At 42.5% G+C, this 15,233-nt stretch overlaps 2 protein-coding genes across 3 annotated transcripts; both read right to left on the bottom strand.

Annotated features, from left to right (window-relative positions):
- Positions 1-28: 28 nt before the first annotated feature.
- prune2 (prune homolog 2 with BCH domain) lies at positions 29-8,421 on the bottom strand. Of its 2 annotated transcripts, XM_029515770.1 has the most exons (11): positions 8,296-8,421; positions 6,696-6,762; positions 6,374-6,574; positions 5,727-5,894; positions 4,194-4,296; positions 2,617-2,748; positions 2,374-2,460; positions 1,772-1,870; positions 1,647-1,685; positions 1,150-1,200; positions 30-1,025 (listed from the first exon to the last, which is right to left on the bottom strand). In XM_029515770.1, exons 2-11 carry the CDS (start codon positions 6,748-6,750, stop codon positions 992-994), a joined length of 969 nt encoding a protein of 322 aa, XP_029371630.1. In that variant the 5' UTR covers positions 6,751-6,762; positions 8,296-8,421; the 3' UTR covers positions 30-991. The 2 variants fall into 2 exon arrangements, with proteins under 2 accessions (XP_029371631.1, XP_029371630.1); XM_029515771.1 differs by lacking the exon at positions 8,296-8,421 and having other exon boundaries at positions 29-1,022; positions 6,696-7,254.
- On the bottom strand, positions 7,403-14,072 carry LOC115051951 (guanine nucleotide-binding protein subunit alpha-14-like). The gene is made up of 7 exons (XM_029515768.1): positions 13,772-14,072; positions 11,945-12,129; positions 11,463-11,617; positions 11,125-11,253; positions 10,728-10,857; positions 10,477-10,630; positions 7,403-10,063 (listed from the first exon to the last, which is right to left on the bottom strand). Exons 1-7 carry the CDS (start codon positions 13,890-13,892, stop codon positions 9,873-9,875), a joined length of 1,065 nt encoding a protein of 354 aa, XP_029371628.1. The 5' UTR covers positions 13,893-14,072; the 3' UTR covers positions 7,403-9,872.
- Positions 14,073-15,233: the final 1,161 nt, after the last annotated feature.

Raw genomic sequence — 15,233 nt, 5'->3', positions numbered from 1 at the left:
TCATGGCATGAAAGTCAGAAACTGCCAAGTAATTAAAACTCAGAACAGTCTTTGGACTCGTGTCCAGTTTTATTGACTTACTACACAGTGATCCATAGTTACTTTGCACATCCTCAATAAAACATAGTAAAAGACTCTTGGGTGAGAGGACCATCAGTTAACTATGAGGGGACATGCACTGATGCACACGCGCACACACACACACACACAAAGAGGATATTGTGCTTTACAGAGATCCCATCTTTGTTTGTCTAAGGTTTTGTTCCCGATGATCGAGGAGAAGCTAAAGAGACACACAACATGGCTAAAGGACGAGCACGACAAGGTGTCGTGATTTTTATCTTTGTTGGAATCAGTTTGAGTCTATGAAGATAAAATATCCATATATTTGTTTAGCAGTTTAAGAACAAGTTTTAAGACAGACGATTGGATTGTTCAAATGCAAAAGTTGGTCATTGTTTATCACACAAGGTGTTTTGGCTTCACCTTGTGCTTTTATTGTAGATTGCTGACGCACAAGTTGGATTTTTCTGAAGTACTAAGTTTGTTTAGTCAGTAAAGGGTGATATTATTGCTTCACTGTTATTCATGCACACAACTACAACACTACAGACTATAAATGGATTTGTGCAGTGCACTGTCTGGTGTGTAATTGCGTTTCCTACCCTACCCCCATGAACATTAATGCTACTCTGTAGGTGGAGCCAAGAATCACACTTGACTATGTAGTTCTCTGGCTTGCAGGTGTGAGGTACAGTGGGATGCTACAGCTACCATAAAGAATGAGATCTGACTGGTAACTATTGTAAGTTGTGTTTTTCATATTTAACTCCAATGTCTAATTGACAAACACTGGCTGACACGCACGCACACACACACACACTCACACGTACAAGCTTAACAACCTACTGTCTCTGCTGTCCACTGTCAGCCATACAACACAAGTGACTTCTGAACATTGAGGTGACCCATCCATTTAGGATGTTTGAGTTTAAGAGCTGCTGGCACCGGCTACGTCTGGTCTGCTGGAAAGACAAAAGAACAAAACGGACACATTAGGAACCGGTTGTGTTTATGTGTGGGTGACAGCCTGCTGACACAAGGCCATTTCTCTTCCTTGTGTGAACTTAAAAGTCTTGGAGGACTTACTCTGTTCTGCCCGCTGTTGTTGGCTCTGGCCCCTGCAGAAAACTATTCATTCTTGAATGAGAGAGGAAAAAAACGGAGAGGTTGTTAGAGCATAATTTACTGTTGCGATGCGCTGGTATGTTGTGAATTCAGCGTATGATTCAGTGCATTAGTCTGTAAGAGATTTGTGTGTAATTCTCCAGCTTTGTTCCAACATTTATTATCTGTGTAATAGATCACGCCGCAATAAGGACAGGCTCATTTATTTAACTGTGATGATAAATGAGATCAAAGCACTGCATTTAGCATCTTTAGCAAGTTTCTTTTTTTTTCTCTCCTCTCTTTTCTGTAATTGAAGCCGTAGCCAGATTTCAATTGGTCCCCATCCAGCAGAAGAGTTCCTGTTATGTAAAGGTATGCCATCTGATAAATGAGTGCTCAGGTCAGGGATCAAACTGAGGTAGGAGCCACCGCCTCTGTAAAGGGCAGCAATGAGAGGCAAGAGAGATGATGCTTACTTTGAGTTCTCTGCTGCTTCTTTCAGTTCCTTGTCAAGTCTGAAGGTGAGAGTTCAAACGACGAGATGAATATAAAGCCATTTAGAAAGACAGCTTAGGCCTGAAGGAGGTGAGCGTTTACTCACCTAATGATGCACTCTGGGATCTGGATGTACTCCATGGGGATGAGCTTCTGCAGCTCATCCAAACTGTTCACATACTTAATCTTGCTGCTGAACTTGGCGCTGGAAAAAGGCCAATATATACACACACACATGCATTAAAACAAAGCCACAAAAAATGGTAAAAGTAAGCGGCTTGACATCAGTCGAGCAGTAGGTTAAACCTTTAACGGCCTACAGGCAAGATTTCTCTTCCGCCAAACGTGGTTTCTTGCCAAGTAAAGGAATTGTGTTTGATGCTGAATTTGCAAAAAAAAAAAAAAATTCAACACTGGTGTTGAATATTTGCTGGATAAGGTGACAATGTCTATATATAAATAAAAGAATTAGAAATTATTCACATTTTACATACATACATGTATCCAGATGATAGCACTAAATGAAAAGATGATTGACCTTCAGAATGGCTGAAATATGACGTCTGCAAGAAGTTTTAATATCAATCTAACAATTGTCAACCTGATGTGGTGCCAAATAGAGGATTGCTAATGTCAGAACAACTCATATCATAGTATTTAAATTTCCTCAGCCTGAACCAAAGTGATGCTGATAAAAATGATTTTTACCTGATGAAGGGCTTGGTAATGGCGAGAACCGTCCTGATGAACCATGATGGATGAAGAATGATGAAGGATTTCAAATTCTTCCTGAGCCTGCAAACAAAACAATGTCACGTAACAGGTGTGTTACTGTTGCGTGTCATCTCCAGTTCCTTAGGGTGGGAAATAAATCATTTTTGAGCTTTATAATCTCATCTCATATAAAATCATAGTGCAGTCACAAAACAGGCGTATATTCATAGGACAGACCTTCTATCAATCATCTGATAGCATTTCTTCAGCCAACCAAGACCAGGCATTCTTCTGTGGGGCGTGGCTCCATTCAGGTACACAATCATGTAATCCTCCGCCACCATCAGCTCCAGTGTGCTGATCACAAAGCTGAATACACACACAGCGAAATAATGTGCTAAATATAGCTCAAAAGTCATTGTATTATTCTCATTTGTGAATAATATGGCGGACAAGTTAGAATTTTGACCTGATAGTCATGCTGTGGACAAACAAAGTTGTCACAATTCATCATCAGGCAAACATGATTGTAAAACAGCTTTGTGGCAATAGATGTAAAGATTTTTCACCAAATGTCACCGTCATGGCGAAACTGGAGAAAAGATCGGGGATCACAAAGTGTTGTACATTTGTAAGCTGGGGAGAATAAAACTGTCTGAAATGTCACAGCAATCCAAGTGTGTTTGAAACTGGTGGACCAACAGGCTGATCAATAATGCAATTCCAAGAATAATACCACTCGCGAGTTAATATTTATGAGCTTTTTTCACATTTTAATAGCGCGTCTGACTCTGATTCCAAAACTCTACGGCCAGAAAATAAAAATTTTAACTCTCACCATACCCCAGTGGTGAAAAAAGCTCTCCAAGAGTCTCAGTCACCTGCTCATCCTGTTTCTATCAACAAAATCCCAGATGCCAAAGGAGAAAAGGCAGTGTCACTGTGTCTTATGTCAACATGTAAGTGCATGAATTGCAGACATAAATTTGAATCTGGAAGCCAATAATATTGATGAGCCGTTTTGTTTTAAAGTGCATCTTTTTTTTTTTTTTACACTGTGCAGACATTTCCTCTTTTTTTTAACAATATTCAGCTATGAGTTAAATCCTGGAACATCAGTGGGTTTAGGATCCCTCTCCTCCGGATCCAATGTCATTCTCAAACTTACAAACGAACATCCACTCTTGTTTTGTGACCATTGATTGTGATTATCTTCCCTTGACATCAGGCTGCATAGTGTTCACCTCCCAGGATGGTTTTGCTTACTTGTAAGTATTCAGATTTCAAGCCATCTGGCATCAGAAACTGCAGACAATACATTTTGCCTCCTTTCTTTCATTTCCGTCCAAAACTCTCGGAAATGCCAGCTTACTCAATATCTTTTGCAGAACAGCCTGTGGGATCCCAACCACACTGTCCAAGCATGAAATGCATCTGTGCCAGCATGACAGTGAAGACATCAGCACGGCAGGTCTCAACAAACAGCCTAGATTATCACTTTATTTAGGGAGCTTTCCTTGTGCAGGGCGGCAGTCTCAGGTTTTCAAAGAATTCGCTGCAGCCTTGCGTTGTGTATGTTTACGACGCTGCTAACAGGCTGACGTTAGGTTTAAATGTAAGTAGCTCTTGTGAGTAATTAATACCATGAAAGCAAGAACAACAAGTGGAAGGCCCTTGAATTAAAAAAAATTAAAAATATAATGTAGCGACCAAATTAATAATGGAAAATTAAAATGTGGGCTGGGGGATAACGTGCAAAAAAAAGGAAATAATTGGATCAAAGTGTTTATCTGTCACCTTAGTGTAATACTCACAGGAACAGGTTCTCCATTATTTCATGGTAGTCCTCCCTGTCACTGTCTGGTAGGAAACAGGCAGCAAACACAATGATGGCATTCACTCCGTTTCCATAGTATCCTGGATAAAAAAAAAACATAACAATAAAAAGGGAATAAAAGTCAAGTTGACCTTGCTCCACTGTGGGACAGAGCTTGGCACTAATTAGCATAGTTTTCTTAATTTGATTGCTTTCTAATATTCTCCTCTTTTGTTCTATTTATCTTCCAGGCTGTGTCTCTTTTGTCTCCCTCCTGTTTCCTCTCACTACTTTTCAGATTAATGTAATTTCCTTTTTATTCATCAGCGGATTTGATGTCACTCAGACAGAGCGTCTTTTATTGAAATGACAGGGCTGGCGGTATTGACTGTTCGGTGACAGACGTCTGTTGTTTCCGTGGGACGGCTGTGACACCACTTAAGCTGCGGTGGGAAGAAAATGTACGGCCTGCTATGGTTATGTGGTCCAATTTTCATCAGAAATGGTAATACGGTAAGGATTTACTTAAGACACAAGCTTATCAGAGAGCAAGCACTTAGGTTTTAGTGGGCCCCACAGAGAGGGAAAAGAAAGATGGGGCCTCTGCTTGTGAAACCAATACGGTCTGCCTCCATCTATGGCTCCAATTTAAGACCCAGGTTTTAAAATATTAACTGTTTTAGAAAGAATTTGGATCCCACAGACCTCCTTCATTGCTCCTTGACAAATGCACTGCAGGGATTTGTGGTTTTTATGCGTCTAATGACCTACTGAGAAACTTAATATCTCCGGCTTACGGTTAGATGTCACCTTGGGCTTCAATAAATTCTGATGTGAATTTTTTCCTCCTCATGACACCTTGAGCACAAATCAATTCATGGAGAAGGCCACTTGCATATTCATCAATAGTGAAAATATTGTTTTAAAATGTTTTGACGCCGGCGGTGTTTGATGTGTTGCTAGAAAAGCAACTGATTAATGGACAATTTCACAACATACAATTCCCTTCATTTTCTAAGAAGTACCAATCATTGACCCCTCATGGCTCACGGTGGAAGTACTGATTTCCTTTAATCTGTCACTTGTAGTGAGAGGTTTCACTCAGTGACTTCCCCCCTAATTAAACACATTCAGTACGTTATTGTTGGGTGGTCGCTTTTACAACCTGAACCCTATATGGGGGGGAAAAAAAAAAAAAGGAAATACAGATTTTGCATTGTGTTTTGTTTGTTGGGACGTTCTTCTCAGATGGCCATTGTGCTTTGTGAAATTCAGCAGCCGGCTTTCTCTGCAGCCCGCATTTTCTCATTTCTGGTTGGCGTGAGGCCAAGGTGAAAACGAGTCATCTCTGAAATGATCATTGTCAATATGCCAACTCCTTTTCTAGGTCAAACACAACCAGCTATTCTGTTGCTTGTGTGTGGGTTGTGTCACCAAGTCAGATTCTTTAAGAATACATTAGAAACAATTATGAGGAAGCTTCCTCTCAGGATGCATGTGGCTCAGGTCTATTTGTTCTCTTAATAATCACCTCCATGGGAGATAACTCTCATGTAGGGCTCAATGATCTTCATGTTGATGCGGTGCTCCTGCTCCCCGATGATCACCGTCCTCCATAGTTTGCTGTCCTGGCGCTCCTCCTCAGCGCTGTATGTCGGGATTGGATCATAAGGCTCACTTGTTCTGGCTGCGTTTGGGTCTGAAATTAGGAGGGGGGAAAAAGCCCAGTCGTCGTTTGTTTTTCACTGCAGACATTGTGACTTGGCATAGGAAGAAAAGTGTGTGTCTAATAACATTAGTGATGGCTCTGTTCTATTCCTGCGTCCCAGTCATCCCTGACAGTCGGAAAGTGAGCAGGGCTAGCAGGACGCTGAAGCTGAAGTAGAATTCAGCTATTATAAACTTCAGCATCTATAACTGTATTTTTGTGTGACTTATTAATGTCTTGTCAAAAATACTTACTACTTTGTCACCATGAATTATATTTAGCAAAACAAAGGTCTAACAGGAAAATCTGAGCTCTTTAAAGAAGGAGGGGAAAGCTGCAAAAACACACAAGCCCAGGACATTTTTGACATTTTTAACATTTCAGCACATTCTGTCCCATCTAAGGCCTGATGTTGGTGTGACGGGGGTGTCGGTTTGGGGGGGGGACAAACTGATCTTGGTTGTACTTACCTTCCCAATCCATTTCATGGTCAGTGTAGTCGAGGTAGTCCCCCTCATCTGGCGTGTCGAGGTCATCGACATTAATGTCAAGATCATCGGGCGTTTCCCCCAAGTCGTCCTCACTCTGGTCAAGAGACAGGCTGATTCGTGGAGCAGACAGCTTTTTTCTCTGGGCGGGGCCTCCTTGCAGGGGAAGAGAAGTAGGAGGCACTGGGAAAGGATAACAGAACATCAAAAAAGTTAGTTGCTTGAAGTCATGGTGGTCTTTGAGACGTCAGAAAATGGTTTCTCTACATTTCTTTTGAAGGTGTTGGTTTTTGCTTTGAATCACCTGGTCTGCCTTCGCCCCCCTCAGAGTTCATTTTGCTCTCTGATGCCGGGTCCATCCCCAGGAGGACCTATGAGATAATTACAGTTATTAAACTGACTCTATGATACATTACACCTGAGAGCTCTAGTAACATCACCTTTTAATCCGTGTGATCAGCCAACAAGAGCATCAATACGTACTATGAAATGAATGTTTCCATTTCATAGATACTATAGTTTTAAATTGCAGTTCAGAGATGAACCATTTGCTTATTTATTCCACTAAATATATAAAGGCTTATTTTACATGGGTCCTATCCAGAATAATGTTTGTACACAAAACAAGTATTTTAATAAAATATGACTGTTGCATCCTTAACTGCTAAACCAAATATAAAATCACAAATTATAAGAACACTGAATATTATTCACACTTTTAAATGCACGTAAGTCACTGAAAAATAATTTGTAGCAAATACATAATGGTAAAGTAAAAAAAATAAATAAATACATTCACTGTGGTATCAAACTTTTAGGAATCCAATAAATATACTGGCTGCCTTACAGAGATCCACTGTCTACTGGTAATATGATTCTGCATGCCAGATAACCAACTTGCCCAAAAACAACAGGCCACTGGAGACATTTCAGTCAATATTAGACTGTTGAAAATGTGTATGTAGGCCAACACAGAAGGGCGAAACTCGATTAGGGAGCTTTGTGTCTTTATAGTGTAGTTTGTCCACTAGAGAGCACTGACAAGTAGATTTTTTTATTTATTTATTTATTTTTTTTATAAACTCTCCCATTTGTGTCCCTAATAAACTAGTCTATATTGAGATTGTTGCTCAAAAAGTAGGTAATGTCTATTTCTTACAACCACATTACCAAATTTGGATACAAGTATCTGTATTAAATATCCTGGAGGGAGTGGGGGTAGGATGAGGAAAATTAAAAGGTTAAAAGGTCATCAGTGAGTAATCCTTCCATTTAAACTGGAGGAAAGGGAGGATCCTGAATGGCGTGTGGGGGATGGAGGAGTTGTTACATCATGACAAGCACACTCCTCTTCTCGCTGCCTTTTTCTTTTTTCCCTAGCGCTGATTCAAATCGAATGACTGCACGCCTGCATGAGCACAGATTGGGCAGAGATGCAAATTCACAGTGAGTCACGTGTGCTCATTCGCACGAAAAAAGAAACATCCTTGTTTCCTCCTTGGCACACTCACCCTGGAATAAAAAGAATGTGATTGCATTAGCAGATGCAACAGAAAGATGCTGAATGGCTGATACTGTGGATATGATTGTCATGTTGACAATTCATAGGAACGTGTGCAGCGAGTGCAAACACACTCAGAGATAATAAGCACACACAATCCTACACAGCAGAATAACAAAATCAGCATCATCCGTTATAAGCATCCTCCATGCTGCCTAAGATTTTCTTCCACAGCACAGAATAAGACCACAGTGCTGATGACAGCAGCCCCTCCCTCCCTCCCTCCCCCCTCTCTCTCTCTTCCTGTCCTGCTGGCTGTGATGAAAGGGGGGGGGGGGCGGTGAATAAAAGAAAATATCCCCCTTTCTTTTTATCTTCACAAAATAAAAACCCATCTACTCACCACTGCTGGGGCTCGGGAACGTGTTTCCTCCTGTGTCTCAGAGCATGGATGTGCTTCCCAGTTCCCTGCCTATTTCCTGCTCTCAGCCTCTCGGTGGAGATGCTCAGCTTACAAACACCTCACAGCTTCCACCATTTTGTGGTCACATGATCTGGGCCATTACCAAATAAGGGCGATCACCTGCTACAACAGCGCTCTGCACAGCAGCCTCCTCCGGCAGTGCGACTGAACGGGGATATAGGAGGGCGTGTTTGTGTGTGTCATTATTTCCCCCGGCTGGAGGGGATAAACTCTGTATGTGTTGGTGGTGTGTTATTATTATCAGGAAAGAGTGTGGGGTTGCTGTTAATGCCTGACAGTAGATTTGTAAACTGGATTGTGCAGCTACAGGATCTTTTTTTATTGCCCCTCAGGGTAAAAAACACAAAAAAACAAAAACCCAATAACAATCAAAAACAAGAACATTGTCAGCTCCATGTGCTGATAATATTCACAAGCTTTACCACCTGCAGGTAAGAAAATAACAGCTGATCTAAAGCAAATATCTGATGCAAACCCATCTGATGTCTAGAAGGCAACATCAAACGTGTTTATATTTTGGATACTTTTTAAACCTTAAGCAAGCAAACTACAGCCACACAGCGGATAAAAGTCAATAATACCTCAGCAGATTGTGTTTCCGTGTGGAGACAGCGATCGTTCTCCCCACAGGTCTAACCACGCTGAATACCTCTTTTCACTCACCACAGCTCAGTCCCAACAGTTGCACAGGAAGACAGAAACCATCCTGACCTTTGCTCATTGTTGACCATTGCACTGGTACAAAGGTTCTTACCACATGCCAATCAGTGTGGCCACGCCTGGAGTTTCAGCACAGAGTGGCTGTGTGTAAAAACCACCTCTGATCCACGTATTTGTATTTCTTTGTTTTGTTTTTCTATCATACATTCATTGATATATATTTGTGACAAATTATATAAAAAAAAAGTGAAGAATTCCGTTTGTTCAAAATCAAAATGTGAATTTTAATGTCTATTTTTTTTGTGAAAATTGGTGGTAAAAAAAGAATTGTATCTCATAGGCTACATAGTTTTTCTTGTGGCAGACAAATCAAATCTTTAGCATAAATGTAACCTAAGACACCGTACTTCCCTGTAAGGCATCTTGAACTTCCCCATCCCAGAGCCATGAGGCAGGATGGGTCGCATTCTTGTCTGAAGTTGTAAAACCAGTGCGATACTAGATGCTGGTTCTTACGCGGAAATGAGAAAACACAGAAGCCATTGTGTAACAGTGCAGCATAAACATTAACTGACCTCTTCAACAGCAATATAAAAGAGAGATATTTTTAAGTCACTGCATGACAGGCAGCTGTTTTCCAAAAAAAAAAAAAAAAAAAAAGTTTGCTGTTGTTTTACAGTACCGAGATGAACGCTCCTTACCTGACACTGCCGTCTGAGGGTTATCACATACCAGATAAAATGCCCACAAAAGTGTGACAACGAGTGACTGTAACCAGCTTTTTCTTGCTTGTTCCTAAAAGTGGAGTCATCACTTTATCATATCTTGACCGGCCTTTATTCAAGGTTGAACCTCTCGAGGTTATCTCTGAAGAGAATATCTTTGACATCTTTGAAGACGCGCCGTATGTTCTCTGTGTCCGTGGCGCAGGTGTAGTGTGGGTAAAGACGTTTGGGGTGGTCGCGGTGGTGATCCACGTACATTTGAAAGATGAACTTTTTCGCCGATTGGGCGTCACACTGAGGCCCTGTGGGGGGGCGAAAGGAATCAAAGAAATTATACTCTAGAACACCCTTGCTCATTCATCCACTTTTCCCAATATAACACACATTAAGTTACTCCAGATCATCATGTATATGCCATGGGAAAATATAGAAAAGTTCACGAGGACATCTTCCAGATTGCCTGTTTTGTCTAACCAATAGCTCAAAGTTTTAAAAAAAAGTGTTCAGTTTGAGTAAGACAGTTTATGTAAAACAGATAAATGCAGCATATAGTGAAAAGGTGGGAATAAGTGAATGTTTGGTATTTTAATTGATTAACACATATGTTAATGAGAAACTGTCTGAATAGTGAATAACAAGTGATGTTGGATTCACTGTAGAAACAAATGCTGTTCTAACAGACGTGCAGCTAAAAGGCAAAAAGAGCATCCTGTACCGTTGTATGCTGGGAAGTAGGTTGCCAAATGAGAATATAAGATTTTGTCTTCGAGCAGGTCTGTTTTGTTCAGGAAGAGAATGATGGAGGATTCTTGAAACCAAGAGTAAGACAGGATGGTCTTGAACAGGGCGAGACTCTCTTTCAGCCGATTCTGAAGAAAAGGGTGGGAGGTTGCAATGTCAAATTGATAGGGCAATAATAAAACCATCAAAGAGCAGCTAAAGAAGAAAAAGACTGAATGAACTTACATCGTTTTCACTCTCGTAAAGGACCTGATCGTACTCGCTGAGAGCTGCTAGGAATATGATGGAGGTGACGTTCTCGAAGCAGTGGATCCATTTCTTCCTCTCTGAGCGCTGACCGCCGACATCCACCATCCTACAGACAAGACCGTTGATTATAGCAAAAAAGAATAAAACCTCCTAGTTGTTATAATGTATAGCCTGGCTCTGTGCATAGTTTATAATATTTTACATTTCACCAAATCCCCTGATTTCATCACAGCGATTCAAACATCACTAGACTTGGGTGCTATCAAAGATGAATTATTTTTTGTGTGTTGTTTTTTGTCACAAAATCCATCATCAGTTTCACATTCTTGACTTTGTTTTTGCTGTGACTGGTAAGAAAGTAGCAATACCCCACCTGATGACAACTTTTTGGAGGTCAAAGGGATACTCTATGATGCCTGTGGTGGGAACCCTGACCCTCAAGATGTCCTGCAGGGTCGGGATGTAATACGGAGTTGTTATTCTGTCCAAGTCGCTCAGGTAACTGTAAAGTAAACAACGGTGCATCTGTTTTATTGTCCTGACAGAAAGGTGAAATGTAGAGACATGGAAATAAAAAGACTATTTGTTTTACACACAGATTCATCAGTAATCCTCAAGGTGATGAAAGCAGGATAAAGCGGCAGATTTGGTTTCCTCGAAGAGCCTTGGGTTTATGTAAATGATCAGATATGAATCATATAAAAGTCTTACTATTTGGCAGAGTCAGACAACTGGAATTCCCTCCGCCGTGCGTAGCAGCTTTGAACGCCGTTGTCGTTCCACACTCTTCTAATGGCGTCCACTTGCCAGTCCACCAGAGAGTACACCTGACCCCCATCCACTTTGTTCAGAATCCCTGCAAAGCTCTGATACATAAAAAACATCCACAAAGAATTTTTTTTTTGCTTTGTTTTTCTTTTTCAACACAAGCTTTGTATCTTTGACTGACCTAGAGGCGCATTAGCGGTCAGACCACATCATTGGCTCCAACTATCGGATGTATCGCCATCTAATTTTGTGCAGGCATTCATGGTCCCATAATGACGAACCCTGATGGCTTGGTGTCACCATGTGGCATTTTGCAGTTTTAAGCCCAGTGTTAAATATTAGAGGTTGTAATCTCTTTGGTTACATGCTAAACGAAAATGTTGGCTATCAATATTGTGGAGTTAAATACGTGCCAAATGTCTCACAATGTTCTGGTCATCAGTGTAGTCAATCTGCAGAGTCTGCATGGCCTGGATCAGCGCCTGGATGGCTGTGACGATGTTCTGAAACACCAGCGGAGTGAAACCTTTCCTGTCAGCCTCAGAGTATCCGTTACCATGGATGATCCTCATCTGTTTGATGAAAGTGCTCTTCCCACTTTCACCAGTCCCTAGGCAAATGAGATGAAGAGACCGAAGGATGAAAAACGGAATAAGATCAAAGCAACGTCAGAAATAGGACATCTGTGACATGCACTAATAAAAAAATAAAAAAAATCTGAACATCAATCAGCTGCAGCTAGAGATGATTTCAGCAACAAGACAAACAAAAACACTGCGTTCTCTAGAGCCAAAGAGTATCCTCACAAGTGAAAGTCTCACAGGTTGTAATATTTTTTTTTCCCCAAGTCACAGATGTGTCGTGTGTGCATGAGTGGATCTTTATATGCTTTGCTTCCTCAGGTGCATGTAAGCCACCAGCTGCTCCTTCCTTTATAAAGCCTCCCATGACTAATGCTTTGCTTGCATTGTACATGAATTATTTTCATGTCTAAGAAAAAAGTACAGAAACAGATGAAAGAGTGGAAAACAGAACCAAAAAAAAAAAATCATATTAGATTATTCAAAATCTACACAGAGGGCAAAATGTTTTGTAAGGAATGTATAAAAAAAATAATGTTTCTGCAAAGTCTAAACACGCTGCATTCTTTACTTTATAAGGTTTACATTTTATCTGTGCAACTCAATGTGTGTATCAAAAGCTGTGTGCCCTTGAATGGAACAATGAACTGCTTCCTGCCCACTGGTGGCAAATTACTCCATGGAAGAGTGTCAGCTAACCACCTAAAATGCCTAAAAATGTTAACCATTACACTGACCTTTACAGGGGGATATTGTTCTCCAAACAAACTAACTCAAGTCGAAGTTTAAAGTAGTGCTGACCTTTAAACGAAGTCCTTCATGTCTAACGTACTGTTACCAACATAACATTCGAGCATTTACAGGCGGGCTGTTTTGATAGTTGCAGGAAGAAATAAAAAGCCTCATATGAAGCCATCTTATATTTCACTGAAGGTCTCTTATGAAAGCACATATGCAATTGAATTTGAGTTGAATAAATTAGAAGCCAGTATTAAGGTTCTCTAGCTACTGACTCATCAGGGTTGCACAAACTATTTGAAGATCACAGAGAACTCTGCAACTATTTTCAAGGAATGGTTTGTCACCTCGCTCTGAGTGAATTGGTAAACAGAACCTGGTGTCTTTCCAAATAGCGTGGAATTTGGTGGAAAACAGAAACAAGTCAGTGAAACCTGCCCCCATCGAAGTTTCAGCAACATTACTGGTGTGGCAATGTTCATGTGTTGGTTGTTCAGTCAGTGAAATATGCTGATGTTCATGATAGCCAGATATTTTTGTTCATCCTCAAACATTTAAGGCTTTGAGCAAAATATGGATTTCTGGATTTCCCCAAACCTTCACAGTTATGGTCCTTTCAGAATGAACGATCACTTGTCTAAATCATCAAATCCAACAGTTGTGCTTTGTGTTTAGAACCAGTTTGCAGTTGTGAGTGCTTTCTCTGTGAAGTGGTCAAAAACTGAAATATGTAGCATTTAAAAAACTGCCAAAGTGTGTCCAAACTTCTGACTCGTAGGTAATTATGTGTTTAAATTGTTTTTTGTTTTTTTGTTTTTTTTTGGACACTAGTGTAACTACCTTGATTTGGGCTGTAGCCATTAATTATGAAATGAAATCGGCCCACTGTTTTCACAAAGATCCCGGTTCTGCTCTGTCCCTGCCCGGTCTCACCTAAGAGCAGCAGCTTGAGCTCCCGGCGGGCCTCCCTCTTGTCTCGGCGGAGCATCCTCTCTATCTCCCGGTGGATCCGGACTCTCTCCCGCTCCTCAGCGGACAGGCAGCACTCCTCCATCGTTGTCCTTCACCGGCTCCTCTTGAACGCCACAGCTGAAGGTGGAGGGTCGGAGAAGTTCACTGTTTTTATTTCCTTCTCCCTCTCAGTCCTGCCAGAAACTTGTGTCCCGGAACAGGTGATTTTCTGCAGTCATTCTTCCTCATGCAGGATCCGGTTCAGGTGCGTGCCACATTCCTGCGCAGCGGAGGAGGAGGAGGAGGAGGAGGAGGGAGAGGAACAGGAAGAGGAGGGAGGAGGAGGAGGAAGGGGAGGAAGAGGGAGAGGAAGAGGAGGAGGAGGAGGAGGGAGAGGAACAGGAAGAGGAGGGAGGAGGAGGAGGAAGGGGAGGAAGAGGGAGAGGAAGAGGAGGAACAGGAGGAGGAGGGAGGAGGAGGGAGAGGAACAGGAAGAGGAGGGAGGAGGAGGAGGAAGGGGAGGAAGAGGGAGAGGAAGAGGAGGAAGAGGAGGAGGAGTAGGAAGAGGAGGGAGGAGGAGGAGGAAGGGGAGGAAGAGGGAGAGGAAGAGGAGGAGGAGGGAGAGGAAGAAGAGGGAGAGGAAGAGGAGGAACAGGAGGAGGAGGAGGAGGAAGAGGGAGAGGAACAGGAAGAGGAGGAGGAGGAGGAGGGAGAGGAAGAGGGAGAGGAAGAGGAGGAGGAGTAGGAAGAGGAGGGAGGAGGAGGAGGAAGGGGAGGAAGAGGGAGAGGAAGAGGAGGAGGAGGAGGAGGGAGAGGAAGAGGAGGAGGAGGAGGAGGAGGAGGAGGAAGAGGGAGAGGAAGAGGAGGAGGAGGAGGAGGAGGAGGAGGAGGGAGAGGAACAGGAAGAGGAGGGAGGAGGAGGAGGAAGGGGAGGAAGAGGGAGAGGAAGAGGAGGAGGAGGAGGAGGGAGAGGAACAGGAAGAGGAGGGAGGAGGAGGAGGAAGGGGAGGAAGAGGGAGAGGAAGAGGAGGAGGAGGGAGAGGAAGAAGAGGAAGAGGAAGAGGAGGAACAGGAGGAGGAGGAGGAGGAAGAGGGAGAGGAAGAGGAGGGAGGAGGAGGAGGAAGGGGAGGAAGAGGGAGAGGAGGAGGAGAGAGAGGAAGAGGAGGAGGAAGGGGAGGAAGAGGGAGAGGAAGAGGAGGAACAGGAGGAGGGAGAGGAACAGGAAGAGGGAGAGGAAGAGGAGGAACGGGAGGAGGAGGAAGAGGGAGAGGAGGGAGGAGGAGGAGGAAGGGGAGGAAGAGGGAGAGGAAGAGGAGGAGGAGGAGGAGGGAGAGGAACAGGAGGAGGAGGGAGGAGGAGGAGGAGGAGGAGGAAGAGGGAGAGAAGGAGGAGGAGGAGGAGGAGGAGAAAGAAAAGGAAGAGGAGGAGGAAGAAAAAGAGGGA

The sequence above is a fragment of the Echeneis naucrates genome, chromosome 12 (genome assembly GCF_900963305.1).
Source record: "Echeneis naucrates chromosome 12, fEcheNa1.1, whole genome shotgun sequence".
Lineage (NCBI taxonomy): Eukaryota > Metazoa > Chordata > Actinopteri > Carangiformes > Echeneidae > Echeneis > Echeneis naucrates.
Note: the sequence above shows the minus strand (reverse complement) of the source record. Positions and strands in the feature narration are given on the sequence as shown.

Coding starts and splice junctions, on each gene's coding strand:
- prune2 (XM_029515770.1), bottom strand. CDS start 6,750: ATGGACCCGGCATCAGAGAGCAAAATGAACTCTGAGGGGGGCGAAGGC. Junction 2,749..4,193: donor ATAATGGAGAACCTGTTCCT/GTGAGTATTACA, acceptor GTGTGTATTCAG/CTTTGTGATCAGCACACTGG. Junction 1,871..2,373: donor ATTACCAAGCCCTTCATCAG/GTAAAAATCATT, acceptor GCCTTTTTCCAG/CGCCAAGTTCAGCAGCAAGA.
- LOC115051951 (XM_029515768.1), bottom strand. CDS start 13,892: ATGGAGGAGTGCTGCCTGTCCGCTGAGGAGCGGGAGAGAGTCCGGATC. Junction 10,858..11,124: donor CTCCAAAAAGTTGTCATCAG/GTGGGGTATTGC, acceptor TCTTGTCTGTAG/GATGGTGGATGTCGGCGGTC. Junction 10,064..10,476: donor CTACTTCCCAGCATACAACG/GTACAGGATGCT, acceptor GCCCCCCCACAG/GGCCTCAGTGTGACGCCCAA.